At 35.0% G+C, this 19,340-nt stretch overlaps 1 protein-coding gene across 2 annotated transcripts; it reads left to right on the top strand.

The window, feature by feature from the left end:
* Positions 1–672: 672 nt before the first annotated feature.
* Positions 673–18,481, top strand: LOC112180024 (phospholipid-transporting ATPase 2). Of its 2 annotated transcripts, XM_024318515.2 has the most exons (26): positions 2,385–2,495; positions 2,574–2,622; positions 2,716–2,919; positions 3,211–3,424; positions 5,565–5,681; positions 6,147–6,239; positions 6,393–6,567; positions 8,317–8,483; positions 8,806–8,910; positions 9,465–9,562; positions 9,666–9,808; positions 10,676–10,772; positions 10,913–11,022; positions 11,105–11,269; positions 11,578–11,732; positions 11,898–11,978; positions 12,122–12,242; positions 12,695–12,801; positions 13,735–13,866; positions 14,706–14,859; positions 15,641–15,758; positions 15,893–16,066; positions 16,210–16,261; positions 17,061–17,188; positions 17,439–17,589; positions 17,934–18,481. In XM_024318515.2, exons 3-26 carry the CDS (start codon positions 2,795–2,797, stop codon positions 18,267–18,269), a joined length of 3,318 nt encoding a protein of 1,105 aa, XP_024174283.1. In that variant the 5' UTR covers positions 2,385–2,495; positions 2,574–2,622; positions 2,716–2,794; the 3' UTR covers positions 18,270–18,481. The 2 variants fall into 2 exon arrangements, with proteins under 2 accessions (XP_024174284.1, XP_024174283.1); XM_024318516.2 differs by lacking the exons at positions 2,385–2,495; positions 2,574–2,622 and adding an exon at positions 673–725.
* Positions 18,482–19,340: the final 859 nt, after the last annotated feature.

Below are 19,340 nucleotides of genomic sequence, written 5' to 3'. Positions count from 1 at the left end.
GTTAGAAGTGGATCCGGTTTGGGGGTTGGGATTTGTTGTTGGGATTAGCGGAGCAGAAGAGGCAGATGAGGTGAGATATGTGGTAAATAAGCTCATAACATGTGGCAAGTGGAGATTAAATTGTCCTTATTTGTAAGATTTAATCCTTATAAAGGGATTAGAAGTCAAAAGAAGTAATTAAAGGTAAAAAAGTAAATTAACTTATGACATGTAACAAGTGGAAAGCACATTGTTCTTCTAAATAAGATTTAGTCTTTAATTTTTAAATGATGTATTTGTTAGGTCATATTTTGTCAATAACTTATATGTAATTTTTTATAAAATAAAATAGTTATTGACATATTAAACGAAATCTTTGTGTTATGAGAAATACGTGATTGCGTTCACTAGACATCTTAATTCCGATGAGTGTACTGACCTTGTATTATTAATGAAAGTCTATTTTCGATAAAAAAAGAAAAGAAAAAGTTATTGGCATAATGGCATATGTTAAACGAAATGAGAAATACGTGATTGCGTTTGCTAGGGTATTTGGCCCTAAACGAAGACTCAGCGTATCATTTACAGGGTCAGAGTCTCAGAGAGCGAGAGAGACCAAGCTTTCAGTAGTCGGTAAGCAGATATTTCAATTTCGCATTCATCGAATTGCAATTTTCCCAATGATTTGATCATTCAGTTGAGTTGACCGCCAGAGGAGCTCGGCCGCCACTCAATTTCGAATCCAGGTAACGTGATGCTCCCTCCCTTCTGCAATTGAAATCGTACTGGAATTTGGGGCCTTACTCACTATCGGATTTGTTTGTTTCGTGATTTTTCAGTGCCTTGAGTTTGGTTTCTTGTATGTTTTCGTTTGAGTATCTCTTTTATTTTTTACTTTATATTATGGGGGTTAGTTATTGCTGGCAATGCTTCTATTGTAATGATATATGTGTGTGTCTGCCTGGGTACTTCTCATATTGGTCTCATATTTCTAACAGTGAATAAGGGGTTTTGTTGTTCTGTTGGACAGTGATGGTGTAGCTGCATTAGTGCCAGCGAGTGGGAAGAAGGCACTTGAATGCAATAGTGTCGGCATGTGTATTTTTTGGAATAATGATATTGTATTCGCTTTTGCTATCTTTCATTGTAATTAGCTAGGATGCAACAGCCTTCAAGCTAGCTAGAATGTCTTCTTTTTGGTTTTATGGTATGGATGGATCCATGAATGCTACCTCTTTTGGTACATTAGATGGTTGAATTAGAGTATTTTAATGCCTAAATCTTATATTGTGCATTACTTTTGTGCAAACATTTCAGGTAAAGAACCAAAAATAACCAAATAACAATCAATTATATTACGTAGTATGAATACGCATATATCGTATCACACAACAAATCAATTTTAATCACATAACGGTACCTGTAAAATTTTGTCGTCTCATTAATACTCACACAACAGGACAAAGATATATCAGCTATTCAATGTTAAATCACACAACGGTCCCTATAAAATTTTGTTGTCTCATTAGTACTCACACAATAGAACAAATTGGTATCAGTTGCCCAATGCTAAATCACACATCGGTCCCTATAAAATTTTGTTGTCTCATTAGTACTCACACAATAGGTTCCATATTTTTCTGTTGTATGATAAGTTAACCAACAACATTATAGTATTACTTTCGTTGTCTGAGTGTCAATTTTTTTGTTATGTGAGAAGTTAACAACAACGGTCTCTACTTACTTCTGTTGTCTGACCACATCAACACAACAATTGAATGCGTCGTATCCAATTTCTGGCATTGGCATGCGTAGAACTGGTGCAACGATTTTAAGCAGTGCGTTGTGTCTATGATATTCACACAACGGTGTTTCACCGTTGTGTTCTCATCACACAACATCGAGATAGACGACATACATGGTCCACATCACACAACAGATTTCCATAGTTGTGTGATGCAGTTTTTGTAGTAGTGAAAAAGTAAATTAGCTCATGACATATAGCAAGTGGAGATTAAATTGTCCTTATTTATAAGATTTAATTCTTATAAAGGGATTAGAAGTCAAAAGAAGTAATTAAAGGTAAAAATAGTAAATTAACTTATGACATGTGGCAAGTAGAAAACACATTGTCCTTGATAAGATTTAGTCCTTATATGTTTAATTTTTAAAGGATGTATTTGTTAGGTCATATTTCGTTAATAACTTATATGTAATTTATTATAAAATAAAATAATTATTGACATATTAAACGAAATCTGTGTGTTATGTGAAATACGTAATTGCGTTCACTGGACACCTTAATTCCGATGAGTGTATTGACATTGTATTATTAATGAAAGTCTATTTTCGATAAAAAAAAAAAAAAAATTATTGGCATAATGGCATATATTAAACGAAATGAGAAATACGTGACTGCGTTCGCTGGGGTATTTGGCCCTAAACGAAGACTCGGCGTATCATTTACAGGGTCAGAGTCTCAGAGAGCGAGAGAGACCAAGCTTTCAGTAGTCGGGGTAAGCAGAGATTTCAATTTCGCATTCATCGAATTGCAATTTTCCCAATGATCTGATCATTCTGGTCACACGCCTCAGTTGAGTTGACCGCCGGAGGAGCTCGGCCGCCACTCAATTTCGAATCCAGGTAACGTGATGCTCCCTCCCTTCTGCAATCGAAATCGTACTGGAATCTGGGGCCTTACTCACTATCGGATTTGTTTGTTTCGTGATTTTTCAGTGCCTTGGGTTTGGTTTCTTGTATGGAGCTTCTTGTGTGGCATTGCAGTGAAGTTGGCATTTGAGCATCAAATTGAGCAATGAAGCGCTTCATCTACATAAACGATGACGATTCATCGCACTATCCTTACTGTGACAATCGTATATCGAATAGAAAGTACACTGTGTTGAACTTTCTCCCCAAGAATTTATGGGAACAATTCAGGTGAACTCATTCATCACCTGATCTCTTGCTTTTTCTTATATCTTCCATACACGTCTCGCAACATTTGGCTTCATTTACTTCATTTAGTTTTCGATTTGTTGGATTACTGTGTTTGTCGTAAAATCTATCGTCAAAATACTCCACATTATTTATGATTTTCAATGTTCCATTATTGTTCGGGAGCATGAATCAATCTCATATAATAGAGGCTGCATAAAGCTTACAGCCTGAATGTGAAAATATAAGAACTATCCATACTCTTCTCTAACAAATTTTTATCTCTGTTTTCAGCCGCTTCATGAATCAGTACTTTTTGTTGATTGCTTGCCTTCAGCTATGGTCACTTATTACTCCAGTAAATCCTGCCAGCACATGGGGTCCACTTATCTTCATTTTTGCAGTCTCTGCATCAAAAGAGGCCTGGGATGATTACAACCGATATCTCTCAGACAAGAAGGCAAATGAGAAAGAAGTTTGGGTCGTCAGGCATGGCATCAAAAAACATGTACTTCAAACTTCTTCTCAATTCTCTTTTCCATTTCTTTAGTTCATATTGTTTGCCGATTAAAATAGAGTAATAGAGTTAATTCCCATTTATTGTCAACTAGTCAACAAACTAGGTGAATTAACTTGCTTATCACTGAAGAAGTCTTGTAATTTGCTTCATGAAATTACAACTATTATTTCCTTAGTTTTGTTCAATGAATTTGACTTAAAAGAAGGAGGGTATAATATAATGATTCAAGGATGGCTAATACAATCATACACATTAGGGCTTACGGTCTCTTTTTCCATATGTGTATAGGCATCCTGTTTATATATTTGTCCAACTATTTGCATATCTACATGCACAAACAATTAATTGACATGCTATGTTTTTGAGGACTTTAGGTACTCACTGCCTAGGGTTTAGACTTTATTAAAAATAGAGCAAGCTCCCTCTTAATCTACAAATGGGGAGTGAATTTGGCACACCGGTTTTTTGCAATCACACCCCCTCTTCCTTTTTCCATGAGTATTTCACACAACAACATGTGCATGACAAATGGAAAGGTTGTGTGGTTTGAAAAAAAGGGGGTGCTAATTTCATCTCCTTTTACAAATTACTGTAACCTACTTTTCATTTTACATGTAGATTCTTTTTCTGTGTGATTGAAGAATATACAACTTTTTATTATTTTCTTATTTTTATTGGAGCCATAAACATTAGTGTTTAAACATTCATTAATACAATGTAAGGTCTGAACTTAGTTAAGATGGTAGTCAGAGGAATGGCCCTACTTTAAGCTTCGTACAGTTGAAAACTTAAATAAATATAAAAAAGGAATGTTAATGTGTGTACTTATTTAGAAAAGTAGTCTATCAGGTTTCACTAGAGAGGATTTGGGGACATGAAAAGAGCTTACACTTTGTAGTAGTCAATAAGATCAGTAGGGCTAGGATTAGGCAGTGAATTAACAGACCAAAAGCTTCATCTTCAACAGCTGATATCCTCTCATGACTAAAGCTGAAAACAAATAGCGTAGAGTTTCAACAGACCTGAAGCTCAGAAAGATGATCTCGTAATGACCATGATGGAATTGTTAAATTTTAGGATGGTAGGGAGCGTAGGGTTTCATAAGCTGATCAGTTTCCTGTAAGAAATGCAGATAGACAATGGTTATGTGGTTACTTACTCAAAAGAAAAGAAAGAAATACTCACATTATTCTATAGAGAAAAATTCACAGTTTGTATGTGGAAGAGCTTTGAGATCGAGTTTGTTTCTGGTTTGCTCTATGGGCGTCGGTCACCTTGGAGTTCAGAAATTACTCCCTTTCAGTCTTACTGCTAGGTTGGAAACCTGCAGTGACATGATTAATACACTTGTTTCTTGTTCTCTTTTGTACTTTTTTTTTTCTAAACACTATTTCTTTGCCCAAAAAAAAAAAAAATCTTTAAAGAAAAATTAACTAGGATTATATGTGTATATAGAACAAAAGAACTTACCTTTTTCACTTTCCAATTGCTGATGCCCTCTGGATGCACGGTATTATTTTGGAAGGTTATGTTGAATTGGGTCAATCCAGCTACTTATGTGTCGTTATTGAGCGACAGGTACAAATTATCTGGTGGGAAAGTTGTACTAACATGTGCTTTGATGGCTTATTTCAGTTATTTGGATGGAAAGAATTAGATGACTTTCTCATAATGTCTCTGTGTGTGTGTGTGTGTTTTTTGTTTGTTTGTTGGGGGGGGGGGGTTGAAGGAGCTGTATAATTTGTGGGATAGGATTCAATCCCTGGTTTCTTTATGGGCTGTTCAGAGATTGATTATTCCTTTGCTAATTGTCCAAATTGGAGTGCAGCTGTTCTTTAGCTTCTTAGAAATACGGTTTGTTATAGCTGTGGTTATCTTAGTTTTGACCGGCTGTTTTAGTTGTAGCTCTCTAAGTTCAGTGGTTTTCTTATCCACTACTCCATACATTTTTCAATAAATTTCCCCACAGAAACAATGGTTCTCAAGGTTATCTGGTTGATGATATGGTGGATTAGATACTTGATCTCTACTTACTTTTTTATTTTTTATTTTTACTTTGCTGAACTACTTGCTTAATGTATCTTATTATTCTTTTATTTTATTTTGGCATTGGTGGCATCTGTTTTAGATACAAGCGCAAGATATTCGTCTTGGTAACATAGTTTGGCTGCGGGAGAATGATGAAGTGCCATGTGACCTAGTTTTAATTGGTACCTCAGAAGCACAAGGCCTATGCTATATAGAGGTAATAAACCAAACTATCATCTCCTTCTGATTATGAATTTTCCCAAATATGAAGTAGGCTGTTTTAGTCCACCGTCAAATCCCAGGGTTCAACCCTTAAAAAGCTGTGGAAATTACTACCAAGCTGGAGTACGATATATCTCGCTTTGAGTCTATCTGTCTCCTATATGCTGGCTTCCTAAACGTGAGTTAAAAGACTACTAGAGGAAGCTAAGAGGACAGGAGTTTTCGGAACCGTACTAATATTCAATTATGCTTGAGAAACATAATTGGAAGAAGTTCTAAAAGAGCTGATGTTGGCATTTTTTAGTTTTATTTATGCTTAATTATGATTTAAGCAGGTCCAAGTATCATTACAACTCTGCTATCTTAGTCATTACTTCATTTTTTTCCTTCTTCTTTTGTTCCTCATTACTATGGGATCATTGAGCATTTGTAGGACCTAATCAGATTACATGATTTCCAGACTGCAGCCCTAGATGGAGAAACTGATCTGAAGACCAGGGTCATACCACCAGCTTGTATGGGGATAGATCTTGAACTGTTGCACAAAATTAAGGCAAGATTTTCAAAGTTAATCATAATGAAAATTAAAAGATTTATTGCCAAGGTGGCAAGACAGAAAACAAAGTGGGAAGTTCTGCTCATATTCAGTTATTCATTTCTTATCATATTGGTGATAATTTATTTTTTAATACTTTCTGCCCTACAGGGTGTAATTGAGTGCCCTAATCCTGATAAGGACATTCGAAGATTTGATGCAAATATGCGGTTGTTTCCCCCATTTATTGATAATGACCTCTGCCCATTAACCATAAAGAATACTATTCTTCAGTCATGTTACTTGCGAAATACAGAGTGGGCCTGTGGAGTAGCAGTTTACACTGGTAAGTACTTGAACTTTTCAGATTCTATTCTAGTTTGTTTATTTTATTTTATATATTACAATCTGAACTTTAGTCATGAAGTTGGTGAAGATATTGAGTGTAGACAAATGCTTTGTTATTTTGTGATTGAGTTCTTAATATCTGGGTAGCGTGTATATATAATCTTGATGTTGATAGTTTGATATATTGCCAAAAAGATAAGTTTAGTTGTTGAAGAAAGGATAATTGACTCTGAAATAATGAAAGGATTCAGGATGTATGTTGCTCCTTTTGGATATGAAGTTTCCAGACTCTAGATTTTGTTATGCCATTCATTACTTGGTACATGGTGCCAGTGATAATATATATATATATATATATATATATATATATATATATATATGCACACACATACAGATTTTATACAGAGCGGAGCTCCGCTTTGAAATTAATGTATGAAGTTTGAGTTTTGGGTCGCTTTTCGGTCGCATATCCATATCTCGACCGTTCAGTTTTTAGGTACTAGTGTACAGATCATCTCTGCAAATTTTCAGCCAAATTGATGATCGTCGTTAATGTATCCAACTCGCTTAAACCAATGAACGGATTGAATCTGTCAACCTGAACAGTACTAGCTTTAAGGCAGTTATCAATGCCTTAACGATCATCATTTTCGCTGAAAATTTGCAGAGATGATCTATACACTAGTACCTAAAAACTGAACGGTCGAGATGTGGATGTGAGACCGAAAAGTGACCCAAAACTCGAACTTCACACATTAATTTCAAAGCCGAGCTCCGCTCTAGATAGGATCTGTGTGTATATATATATATATATATATATATATATATATATATATATATGCGGGAGTTCCAGTATCAAAACTAGCAAAGATGGTATAAGATATAATAATTTAATGTAACTCAAAAATACAGGTATTTGTGGATTCAATGCGAAATTTGTTATGTATTAAATTATAAGAAATTTTTAAAATCCAAAATGAATATTTGTGAACAGTGGATGTCATTTGAAAATGAGTAGTTAATATATATATAATCTTTTCTTCCTGTGGCCTTCTTACAGTCATAAAAAACTCTCAAGTTTAGTTGTTGAAGAAAAGATAATTGACTGTGTGAAATACTGAACGGGTTCAGGATGTATATTGCTCCTTTTGGATATGAAGTTTCCAGACTCTAGATTTCGTTAAGCCATTCACTACTTGGTACATGGTGAAATATATAATCTTTTCTTCCTGTGGAAAATTGAGTTACCAGTAATATTTATATTTGTTTAACAGGAAAGTGTTGGGCCCCATACAATAGACTAAAGATGTCACTACACGACCTCGCTTTCGCAGAAATCTTATAATGGAGATAATATAAGATATTTCTTTGGACAAATAGAACAATATTTTATAGAATACATGTGTTACTAATGTTTTTGACTGACCGAACATACTTTTATAGCTCAACCAAATGCAATAAAAGTATTTTCTTTTACTTATCTTTCTTATCATTCAGTCTCCTTGATAAATATATTTTTCCATATTTTCGTGAAAATAAAACAGAACCTAAAGTGATGTTAACCTCAGAATTCACAATATGTATCATGGTGATGGTTTCTTTCCCTTTTTGTTTCTGCTTGTCTTTTCTAATCTATATACTTAAGTATGTGAGCCATAGATAGATAACAAATTTGCCTATGGGTATGGCTGTGATGGTTTCACTTTGTGTAATCAATGTTCATAACTTGTATTTTCTTTTTCTTTAGGCAATGAAACCAAGCTTGGTATGACTAGGGGCATTCCTGAGCCAAAGCTTACAGCTGTTGATGCTATGATTGACAAGTTGACAGGAGCTATATTTGTTTTCCAAGTAGTGGTGGTTATGGTTCTAGGCGTTGCCGGTAATGTCTGGAAGGATACAGAAGCAAGGAAGGTATGCCTCAAATTTAGGTTAATGGCGGAGCTTAATATTGTGGAATTAGTCATATCAAAAATTTATTTCTGAATTGTAGCTATGGCTGATAATTAAATAGATAACATCTTAATTACATGTCAGCACCAATATTGTAAGCTGATTTCGATTATCTGTAGGGCTTAGAGTTAGTATTTGTGTGGACAGTCGTTTTCATCTTTTCATGCATTTTTTTCCCGTTCTATCTTTTAGCCAACATTTTACGTGACTTTACATGAAAAGACATATGCACTGATTATTTTATTTATTTATTTGTTTTTTAACCTTTTTCTTTTCTTTGTAGCAATGGTATGTTCTATATCCAGAGGAAGGTCCTTGGTACGAACTATTAGTAATCCCTCTTCGCTTTGAACTACTTTGTTCCATCATGATACCCATATCAATTAAGGTAAGCTTTTGAAGATTTCTTTTGATAGTTTTAGGTTGTCTACATTGTTGTCCCATGGTTTCATATGATCAACATCTTTTAATATCTTTTCGATTTAAGAACTAGCTTTTTCTTTCCTTTTTTTTTTTCCACTTCCATTTAAATTTTTATTTAAACTTGTAAGAATCGGAGTATTTTTTAAAGAATCATGAGTTAAATCCTTGACACTGCAGTAATTGATAGTAAATCCAGCATTCACTTATATAATGTACCGAATAACATTCCAAAAAATTCAAATTGCAATCTAACCTCAATAAAGATGGTGGATAGGTAGTTTTTAGAGTTCCTGCAATAATTGAATATGATGAGGCCTGTGGCAGCTGTTTTTGTCATATTTAGTCTAGATATCTTAACTAGTCAGGTGATAATGATACTTAGTGCAATCATAACCTCAATTTTTGAGCTTTTTAATGTTTGAATGTATAGGCACTGCAGATTATAAATGTAACTTTTTTCAGGTCAATTCAATACTGCTTTCCTAGCTGTTAAGATACTGAAATCGTTATCTCTGTCAGGTATCTCTCGACCTTGTCAAGAGCTTGTACGCAAAGTTTATCGATTGGGATAGTAAAATGATTGACCGAGAAACAGCTACTCCAGCCCATGCAACAAAGTAAGTTGATTTGGTATCAGAATAGTCATGGCTAATCATTTTATTCCTGAAAGAATAAAGTAATATTGTTAATATTACAAGAGATCTCTCTTATATGTGGCAGTACAGCAATAAGTGAGGACCTGGGACAAGTTGAGTACATTCTGACTGATAAAACTGGTACCCTAACGGAAAATAAAATGATATTTAGAAGGTGTTGTATCAATGGCATTTACTATGGGAATGAGAATGGAAATGCCTTAAAAGGTTTGTTTCTAAATTTTGGAACTTATGTCATTGCTGTCTGTTTATCACATGGCATGAAATTTTTGTACTAACCCTGTTTTAAATATATATCATATGACATGAAATTACCAAAAAAATATAAATACAGAATTCTTATTTCCAAGACTTGATTTAACTATCTGAATATGCAAATAACTTTCAAATATGGGTCACTTGGAGACGCCTTTACAGATGATTCATATGTATTGGTTCCTGCCTGAAAGTTGGTATTTCATGCAATAATTATATATCAGTTATCTGGGATGAGTGCTTGACAGTACTTTTACTTTAAAAACATGGTCTTCTCTCTTTAACTGTGTGTATCTGGTAGTAGAAGCTGGGACAAATATTGGAAAAGAATAAGCCTAGCAGCCATCTCTATTATTATAATCCCAATGAGCATTGCTATGCAAATCTATTAGATAGCCTTTGGATATCTTTAGGAGTTATAGTGTTACGTAATGACTGTTGTGGTGGACTTTCTGTTATTTAAAAAATAAAAATTAGTAAAATTGTTTTTTTTTTCATGAAAAGAAAAGAAAAAAACAATTTTTTTATGTAGAGATTTTATTTTTCACTATTTTTTTTTTTATTTCTTCTTGATTCTAGTTTTGATTTTGAAATAACTGTCTATTTTTTTAGGCTTTTATCTATCTGAATCTCCACAAAGTTCAGTGAAGCATAATCTGTTGGACTGTTACAAATACTAGGCATTTATCGGTGCTCTATCAGTATTCTAAGCATGAACTTATTATCTAGATTGATTTGTTTACTGACAAATGTAGGATCTCTTTCAGATAACATTTTATGAAGTTCAATTTCTAATGCATTCAATCATTTGACATGCAGATGAGGAGCTCATTGATGCTATTTCCAGTGGGTCTTCTGATGTTATACGTTTCCTTACAGTTATGGCGATATGTAATACAGTCATACCCATTCAAAGGTCTCATTTCTTTCTTTTACATTGGGTGTTGGGATTTTGACAATTTCCCACTGAAACACAATGTATGAACTCTTTTTAACTGCTGAATGATATGCACCTTTATAATAATATTTTTTTATGTTTCTTCTATCTTCTTGTAGCAAAAATGGAAGTATTGTGTACAAGGCACAATCTCAAGATGAGGATGCTCTTGTTCATGCTGCTGCCCAGCTACATATGGTTTTTGTCAATAAAAATGCTAACATTCTTGGTAAGCTACATTTTCCTTTCACTATCATAAGATTGGTTCTGGTGGTAGGAAACATGATATAGTTTCCACTGATAAATTGCAGAGATCAAATTCAACGGTTCTACAGTTCAGTATGAAGCCTTGGATATTCTGGAGTTCACTTCTGATAGAAAAAGAATGTCAGTAGTGGTAAAGGATTGTCACAATGGAAGGTTTATTCTTTTATCAAAGGGAGCAGATGAATCAATTCTTCCTTATGCATGTGCTGGTAATTAATATTATTTGTTTATTTTAGGTATAAGAGAACGTTAATACCTGCTGCTATTCATTGCTTTCACCAAAAGTATGGTAATCGAATAACGTTAATTAATAGGGATATTTTTCCAAACTGAGGTTCAGAATTTGATGGAATTTACAGTTAGGTATTGCGTATAATAGTCTAGAGGTTTTGAGGTTGGGTTGTCAATATGTATTGTTAACTACAGTGCTTAAGATAGTCCCCTATTGGGTACTTGAAAAGAAAAATTTGGTCATAGCAACTACTTTGCATTCAATAATCGCAATTATATACTTCAGGACAGCAAACAAGGACTATTATTGAAGCTGTTGAGCAATATGCTCAGTTGGGACTACGGACACTGTGTCTAGCTTGGCGTGAACTAAAAGAAGAGGAATATCGAGAATGGTCTTTGATGTATAAAGAGGCTAGCAGCACATTGGTTGATAGAGAGGTGAAGTACACATCTGAATGTGTCTCTAACATGTACTTATTGGCGTGCACATGTAAATAGTGATGCATGAATCAAGAAGTGTGGTTATCCGTGTCCAATGTGTTACAGATACAGACATGTGATCTAATTTATTCTTACCATTTGCCCTTGAACTATCTTTTGCAGTGGAGGCTAGCGGAGGTCTGTCAAAGATTAGAACATGATTTTGAAATACTTGGAGTTACTGCTATAGAGGATCGCCTACAGGTGAATTATACCATAGCGCACTGAAACCTACCTTTCTACTGAGAGCCAAATAATGGAATTTGCTTCTTTGTTAATGTTAATTTATTTGCTGTTTGTTTTCAAGTACTTTAACTTTGGCTTGTTGTTGGCTTATTATTTTCCAGGATGGCGTACCAGAGACAATTGAGACGCTGAGGAAAGCTGGCATAAACTTTTGGATGCTTACTGGAGACAAGCAGAACACTGCCATACAGATAGCTCTTTCATGCAATTTCATTTCCCCAGGTAGTTAAAGTTTTCTCCGTTGAATCACTGTATATTTAATTCCACACTTGTTTCAGAGAGATTATTCGTACTTCACAATTTATGAAGAAACTGTGCGTGAAATAGTGATGATGTTTATATCGATTCAATGAATTAAAAGGTGTATGACTCTCTTTTCATGAGGCTTGGCTTCCTGACTCATATTTAATGCCTCGTCTTGCATCTACTTTCACTGATGGAGTAGCAAATGTCTGCTAGCTTCTTTTTCTTAATCCATGACTAAATTTCCTTGTGTTCGTTCATTTTTTTTAAATTGGTTGTGCTGTGCCATACCTTGATGTTATATTTAGTTTGATGAATTTTCATTGAGCTTTCAATGAATGTTGTCCAACCACTTTACAGATTTTATGCACCACTAATCCTCTCTCTCTCTCTCTCTCTCTCTCTCTCTCTCTCTCTCTGTCTGTGAACAGAGCCAAAAGGCCAGCTTTTGTTACTTGATGGGAAAACTGAAGATGAAGTTCGGAGAAGTTTAGAGAGAGTTTTACTCACAATGCGGATAACAACTTCAGAACCTAAGGTACAGCTTGTGTGCTTCACCCATCACATAGGCAATTTACTCACGGGATCCAGTCCCTTCATGTGAACCACAAAAGCAATTCTGTATAAAAATATTGATAACAATTTTACTGATTTATTGAATGATTGAAATTGAATATCAGCAGAGTTTATTTACAGCTTGTGTGCTTCACTGATCACATAGGCGATTACTCACGGGATCCAGTCCCTTTATGTGAACCACAAAAGCAATTTTGTATAAAAATATTGATAATAATTTTACTGATTTATTGAATGATTGAAATTGAATGTCACCAGAGTTTTATTGACAGATTGTTGTGTTTCACAATATTCTTGGTGAATGTCGTAATTATATTAGAATTGTTGACTGTTTGTAAAAGATATTGCGATGTATTCTTAAAGTGGGAATTGGGAACACCAATTGAGCGGGTAAATGATAGATATTAGTGTCTCCTTGAATTGAATATCAAGTATTAGGAAGGTTGTGCTTGGTTCTTTTTTTGTGTGCCGTAGGTCTGAGATTCTCCACTGTAGCCCAGCTGTGAGTATATATTGGGGCAAAAAAAAAAAAAAGTTCTTATATTTGCAATATAAGTCCTCCTTATCTGTTGGTGTTGTTCTTGTATTGCAGATATAATCTAACCAGTGACTTTGTAGTTAGTTTGTCCATACTAGAATTCTGGTGATGTTTATGGTCTGGTACAAATCGATGTCTTTTGGTGATTGTCTTTTTGTCATTCAAACTCATTGCAAAAGGCATGCTTTACATTTCGTGTATGTTCGATTTTTATTTTTGTTACAATCTATTATGTATAGTGTGCTACACAGGTAGTTGAACATTAGACTTATGTGACATGTTTTCTGAAGGACATTGAGAATTCTTCTTTTCCACTTTTTAATTAAATATTTAGTTACCTTTTCCTTTTCTTAACAGGATGTGGCGTTTGTCATTGATGGCTGGTCTCTTGAAATTGCACTGAAGCATTATCGGAAATCTTTTACAGAGTTGGCAATATTGTCAAGGACTGCTATATGTTGTCGTGTGACACCATCACAGAAAGCTCAGGTGTCCTTTAACTTTATTTTTTTGTTGGAATTTTTTGCTTGTATCAAATTTACTTTGAAGTACTGTATTTTGTCGTGCGTTCAGTAGCTATTAGTCTTTTCAAAGTTAGATATGTATCTAGTTTTCCATAATCCTTATAGGGAAGTTTTCTATGCACCGAGAAGGCCTTCACAATGAGGGTGTAGAAAAGAAAAGAGGGAGAAGATTTAGCCTTTTGAACCTTTGGACATATAACTGTTCCAAGAGACTTTTTGGAAAGATCTTGTTTCTTATGGTGGCCTGCTCTTGTTCCAATATACTTGCATTTTTCTAGGATTCACATGGCATCATCATCCAAACCTTGTACAAGAATCTAGAAGGTTCCAAAGAGTTGATCTTTCTCTTAGTTATCCTTTCATCGTTCATATGCTTACCCTAATCAGAAGCCCTGTCTAGTAAAGTAACAACTCAGTATACTGAGTCAGAATCGGGTAACCAGTTTCGGGGGCCTATTATATCATCCTGACCTGTTACTTCTCGGCAAGTAATGAGGTTCCTGAAGAATTGTAGGATGTTTCTATTAATTTTACCGTATTATTTCCCTTATCTTGCTATAGCATCTTCTGTACATGCCATTTAGTGGTTTTTCAAAAATTAAATACAAGACTTCTTAAAAATATCAATCTCTTTTCCCCATTTGGGAGGTGGTGGATTTTATATGGTGCAATCTGTCATCTGAGCAATTTATGTACTTTAAAAGTACGGCTGTTACTCGTTTACGATATCTGTTTATGATCCTTTATTTTCTGCTGGAAATAAATATTTGAAAAATATATTTATGTAGTGTTTATAACTTGCAGCTTGTGGAGATTTTAAAATCGTGTGACTATAGAACGTTGGCCATTGGGGATGGTGGGAATGATGTGAGAATGATACAACAAGCTGACATTGGTGTTGGCATTAGCGGGAGAGAAGGACTGCAGGCAGCTAGGGCCGCTGATTATAGTATTGGGAGTAAGTTGGTTAATATCAGTTGTGTGTGCACGCGACTGTAAACATATCAGAAATTGTTTATAATTTTCTTTACTGGTTGATGGTATAAGTGAACCTGGATGATGGTGTTCCTCGCCGCCGCCCCTACCCAACCCCACCCCAAAAAAAAAAAAAAAAAAAAAAACTTTTCTTATATGAAATCTTGAAATGCAAAGTTTCGAGTTTCTGTTTAGCTTATAAATCTGTATGCTAGCTTCCATATGATGATACATCTGTGTCAGAAGTGCTCAGTATCAGCCAGAAGAGCTTGTCAATTCTGAACCTACAGTTGATATTTTAGAGAGAGAGAGATTTGGGACTTACAAACAACTTTTCTTTCAAAAGATCCGTTTTCAAGATTGGAGTTTTTTTATTACGAATCTGAAGCAACTCCCCAAGGCACCCCTTTTTCAGTTGGATTGAGAATATGCAAATTACCATTCATTGACAGTTGAACTTGATAAAGGGGATAGTTATGACATCTTAAATTCTTCAAACTCTATAATTTTTGGTCAAACCTTTAAAATCTATAACCATCAGTTCTGTTAAAATTTAGCAATATGCAGTTTTGGTCTTTATAGTATTGTTTTTGGTTTTTCAAAATTAAGGATTTTATGCATTTTAAGTTTTTCGAATAGAATCCTAAGAAACAAACAAACTGGCCTATGAATAGAGAGCATTAAAAACGTCTTTTCATCTTATTTAATGCTTATATTAATTCTTTTGCTGCAAGTCTTATTTGACTGCTTCATCTCGTTTGCAGAGTTCATGTTCCTGAAAAGATTGATACTTGTTCATGGGCGTTACTCATACAACCGCACAGCGTTTCTGTCTCAGTATTCTTTTTATAAGTCATTGGTCGTGTGTTTCATCCAGATTTTGTGAGTTTCATTGACCATAGGATACTCAATTGACAGTTTATTCTGAATTTTGTTTTTATTTGTCAGTTGAACTTTCTGTATGTGTTTTCATCATGATCACTATATCTAGTATACTGACTTCGGTACAATGTCAGTTTCTCTTTTATTTCAGGGGTCTCTGGAACCAGTCTTTTCAATTCTGTTAGCTTGATGGCTTATAATGTCTTCTACACCAGTGTTCCTGTTCTAGCCAGCGTCCTTGATAAAGATCTTAGTGAGGAAACTATTATGCAGCATCCACAGATTCTATTCTATTGCCAAGCGGGAAGGTTTGATTTGAAGCTTAATTGTTGTTGTCCTATTTATAGTTCATATGTGCTTGACTTTCTTTTCATGTGGATTGTTCAGTGGTCAGCTATGTTATACTTATTATTGGTAAATGTAAATGAACTTTGTATTGTTCTTGAAACAGGCTTCTGAATCCTAGCACGTTTGCTGGATGGTTTGGGCGATCCCTTTTCCACGTGAGTGCTATTTGTTATCAGAGTTCCTTTCTTTGTGTGATTATTTTCCCTCTCTTTCTTTCAGTCCCAGAAAGTTAAACCTAGTGTAAGTCAAGTATTCTGTTGTTAATAGTTTGAGCTCAATGTGTGTGTGTGTGTGTGGAAGAACTTCGGGATTGAGTTTGTTTCTGGTCTGCTCTATGGGCATCAGTCACCTTAGAGTTTAGAAATTACTCTCTTTCAGCCTTACTACAAATAAGCTTGCAGAGTCACGATTACTGTTCTTGTTTTGAAAATTTAGGCTTTGGGGATTTCTTGTTCTCCCTTGTACTTTGATCTTTTTCAGTAAAATTTGTGTTTCTTCTAAGAAAAAGAACAAAAGAAAAAAGTTCGAGCTGAGCGTTAGTCATTGGTTGTTAAAAGGTATGGGTCAGTGTTCAATTTGGTATTGAATTAACGGTTAGAATTCCAAAGGCAATCAGTTGTGTAAGAAATGCATTTGAAGAGATTCTTCTTGTGCAGCTAAGTAGTCTTAATGCTTGTCAGACTTCGAAATTTGTTCACAATCACAATTCATAAGTCCCAAGTTGATGATTTAGTGGGTGATAAAGTTCATGCTTGTGATTAGAGCATATTCTGTTATTTAGAGCTTAAAACTGATTTATATAAAGCTATGTTTCCCCAAGACACCTAAGGATGCCAATGGAAGGATTTTTAACTTATATTTAATCAAGTTCCTATATGAATAGTTCAGCCTATTTTTGTTTACAGTTTCTACCGGTTGCTTTTCTTCAATGATTCTAATGGGTATTACTTGCAGGCAATTGTTGTATTTGTGATCAGCATACATGCTTATGCTTATGAAAAAAGTGAAATGGAGGAGGTTTCAATGGTGGCGCTCTCTGGATGTATTTGGTTGCAGGCTTTTGTAATGACATTAGAGACGAAGTAAGTTTAATGGTAACTCACTGTAATAGGGTTTCAACTTTTTTTTTTTCAATAACTACGAGAGAAAAAAAGATACTCCCATGTGCTAGAGCTATGTTATTTCATGGTTTAAAAAATTTGAACTCTCAGAGTGAAACCCAGTTGATTTGTTGACTAGATGCTTGGTAAGTTAGCCTTAAAATTGCAGAAGAAAATGATTTTGAGTTTTCTCTCAGTCACTGACTGCTTGAGTTTGTTTAATTCTGCACAGCTCCTTTACTATATTGCAACATCTTGCTATATGGGGGAATTTAGCTGCCTTCTACATCATCAACTGGATCTTCAGTGCCATTCCAGGATCAGGGATGTATACAATTATGTTTCGCTTGTGTAGAGAGCCTTCTTACTGGATAACAATCTTGGTAAGTTTCCTTGCCATTCTTTTCATTGATAGTTTAGCGTATGGCTTCTATATGTCATCGTTGGTTTTCTGGGTAGGTGGTTACAGTAATTGGAGTAAAGTTGTATTGGTGCATCTGTAATCTCTTAGGAACGCTAGTACAGTATGAAGCACCAAATGGAACATAGAACAATAACGTAATGTGGGATTAGTTTCGTGGTCTGTTTCTAGTTAATTGATGGCATTTGCCCCTCGTTTGAAGCCTTTGTTCTCAACTCTAAAGAAATGAAACAATATAAAAGAAGTTGACAATTCATGATCTCGTCTAACTAGATTTCCTCTTGTCCAACCTTACGTCCATTACAGCTCATAGTTGCAGCAGGAATGGGCCCGATTCTAGCTTTGAAGTACTTCAGGTATACATACAGACCAAGCAAAATCAATACACTACAGCAGGCTGAACGTTTGGGTGGGCCTATCCTGTCTATTGGGAGCATTGAGCCACAAACAAGAGGTGTAGAAAAGGAAGTTTCTCCATTATCAATTACTCAACCCAAGAACAGAAATCCGATTTTCGAACCTCTATTATCAGATTCACCCAATGCTACACGAAGATCTTTTGGTTCAGGAACACCTTTTGATTTCTTTCAATCACAGTCCAGATTGTCCATGTCTAACTACTCAAGAAACAAGGACAACTGAGGTTCCCAATAATTTTAGCTGGGAAAAGCTAACAGAACACATTATACGTCGGTGCCACATTTGAACTGTACTATATATAAATTTTTTTGTAAATCAAGCATTGTATGTAGCAGGAATAGGCTGTTAATGTACCTTGTTTATGCAAAATTAGACAAGTGGATTTTCCTTTCTTGTGGTCTAATAGCGCAAGTTATTAATTTTACCACTGGAAATTCTGGCTTTTGCTTGCTTTAAGTTTACATTCTGGTTTTTTCATTTGTGCATACACCACACATTTTTATAGTGAGAAAGATAGCTCAATTACATAGTGGTAATATTATAAAGGAACTCGCCATGGCTGGCTCGACAAAAGTGAATTCCTCATGACATAATAATACGCTTGCATTGGGTCAAAAAATGGAATGGAGCAGCATAAGCTTGATAGAAATATGGAGTGGAACGAGCTTAAAGTCTAATTATTTGGCTCGTAAAACTCTGACATTCCAGAAATGATGAAGATATTGGTAAGAACGATTCTGGATGATGTGCTCTTGGTTAAAATTGACTATAGATTCATTGAGTTATTCTGAGTTATTGAGTTGCTAGCTGGAACAATGTATGTATTATGTTTACATTTGAGCTACGTTATCGATACCTTTTTTTATATATGGCGGCATTTCTCGAAAAGAATACAGGCTTACAGATTATACTGTTACAGGGACAATTTTGTTTCAAGTATACTCCCTTTGGGTGGGGATGGAACCTTCATGGAATATGATCAAGGCAAAGAAAACTTTATTAATGCCACAACTAGAGTAGCAACAAACAACTCAAAAATAGACACAACAGAACCTAGATGCAACACAAAAGAAAGATCAAAGCTAATCTATGGGTGGAGATGGTAATCCATCATTCTTCAACACATGAACCAATGAAGATGGAGGGCAGAAAACCCAATTACCAAGATCCATCCTCATTTTTGCTTGACCAGCAAGCCAATGAGCCGCGGAATTAGCTCCTCTCTTAACCAACTTCCAGCTGCATTTCTGAAAATGATTTTAAAGCCTTCTGATTTCCTTGAGCAGAGGATAG

This window comes from Rosa chinensis, chromosome 7 (assembly GCF_002994745.2).
Source record: "Rosa chinensis cultivar Old Blush chromosome 7, RchiOBHm-V2, whole genome shotgun sequence".
NCBI lineage: Eukaryota > Viridiplantae > Streptophyta > Magnoliopsida > Rosales > Rosaceae > Rosa > Rosa chinensis.
The sequence above is the reverse complement of the archived record's forward strand: the minus strand, read 5'-3'. Positions and strand labels throughout refer to the sequence as shown.

Excerpts from the sequence above, each read along its gene's own strand:
- LOC112180024 (XM_024318516.2), top strand. The coding sequence starts at position 2,795 with ATGAAGCGCTTCATCTACATAAACGATGACGATTCATCGCACTATCCT. Across the intron at positions 9,809-10,675 it reads GAATGGAAATGCCTTAAAAG|ATGAGGAGCTCATTGATGCT; the intron begins GTTTGTTTCTAA and ends TTTGACATGCAG. Across the intron at positions 10,773-10,912 it reads ACAGTCATACCCATTCAAAG|CAAAAATGGAAGTATTGTGT; the intron begins GTCTCATTTCTT and ends ATCTTCTTGTAG.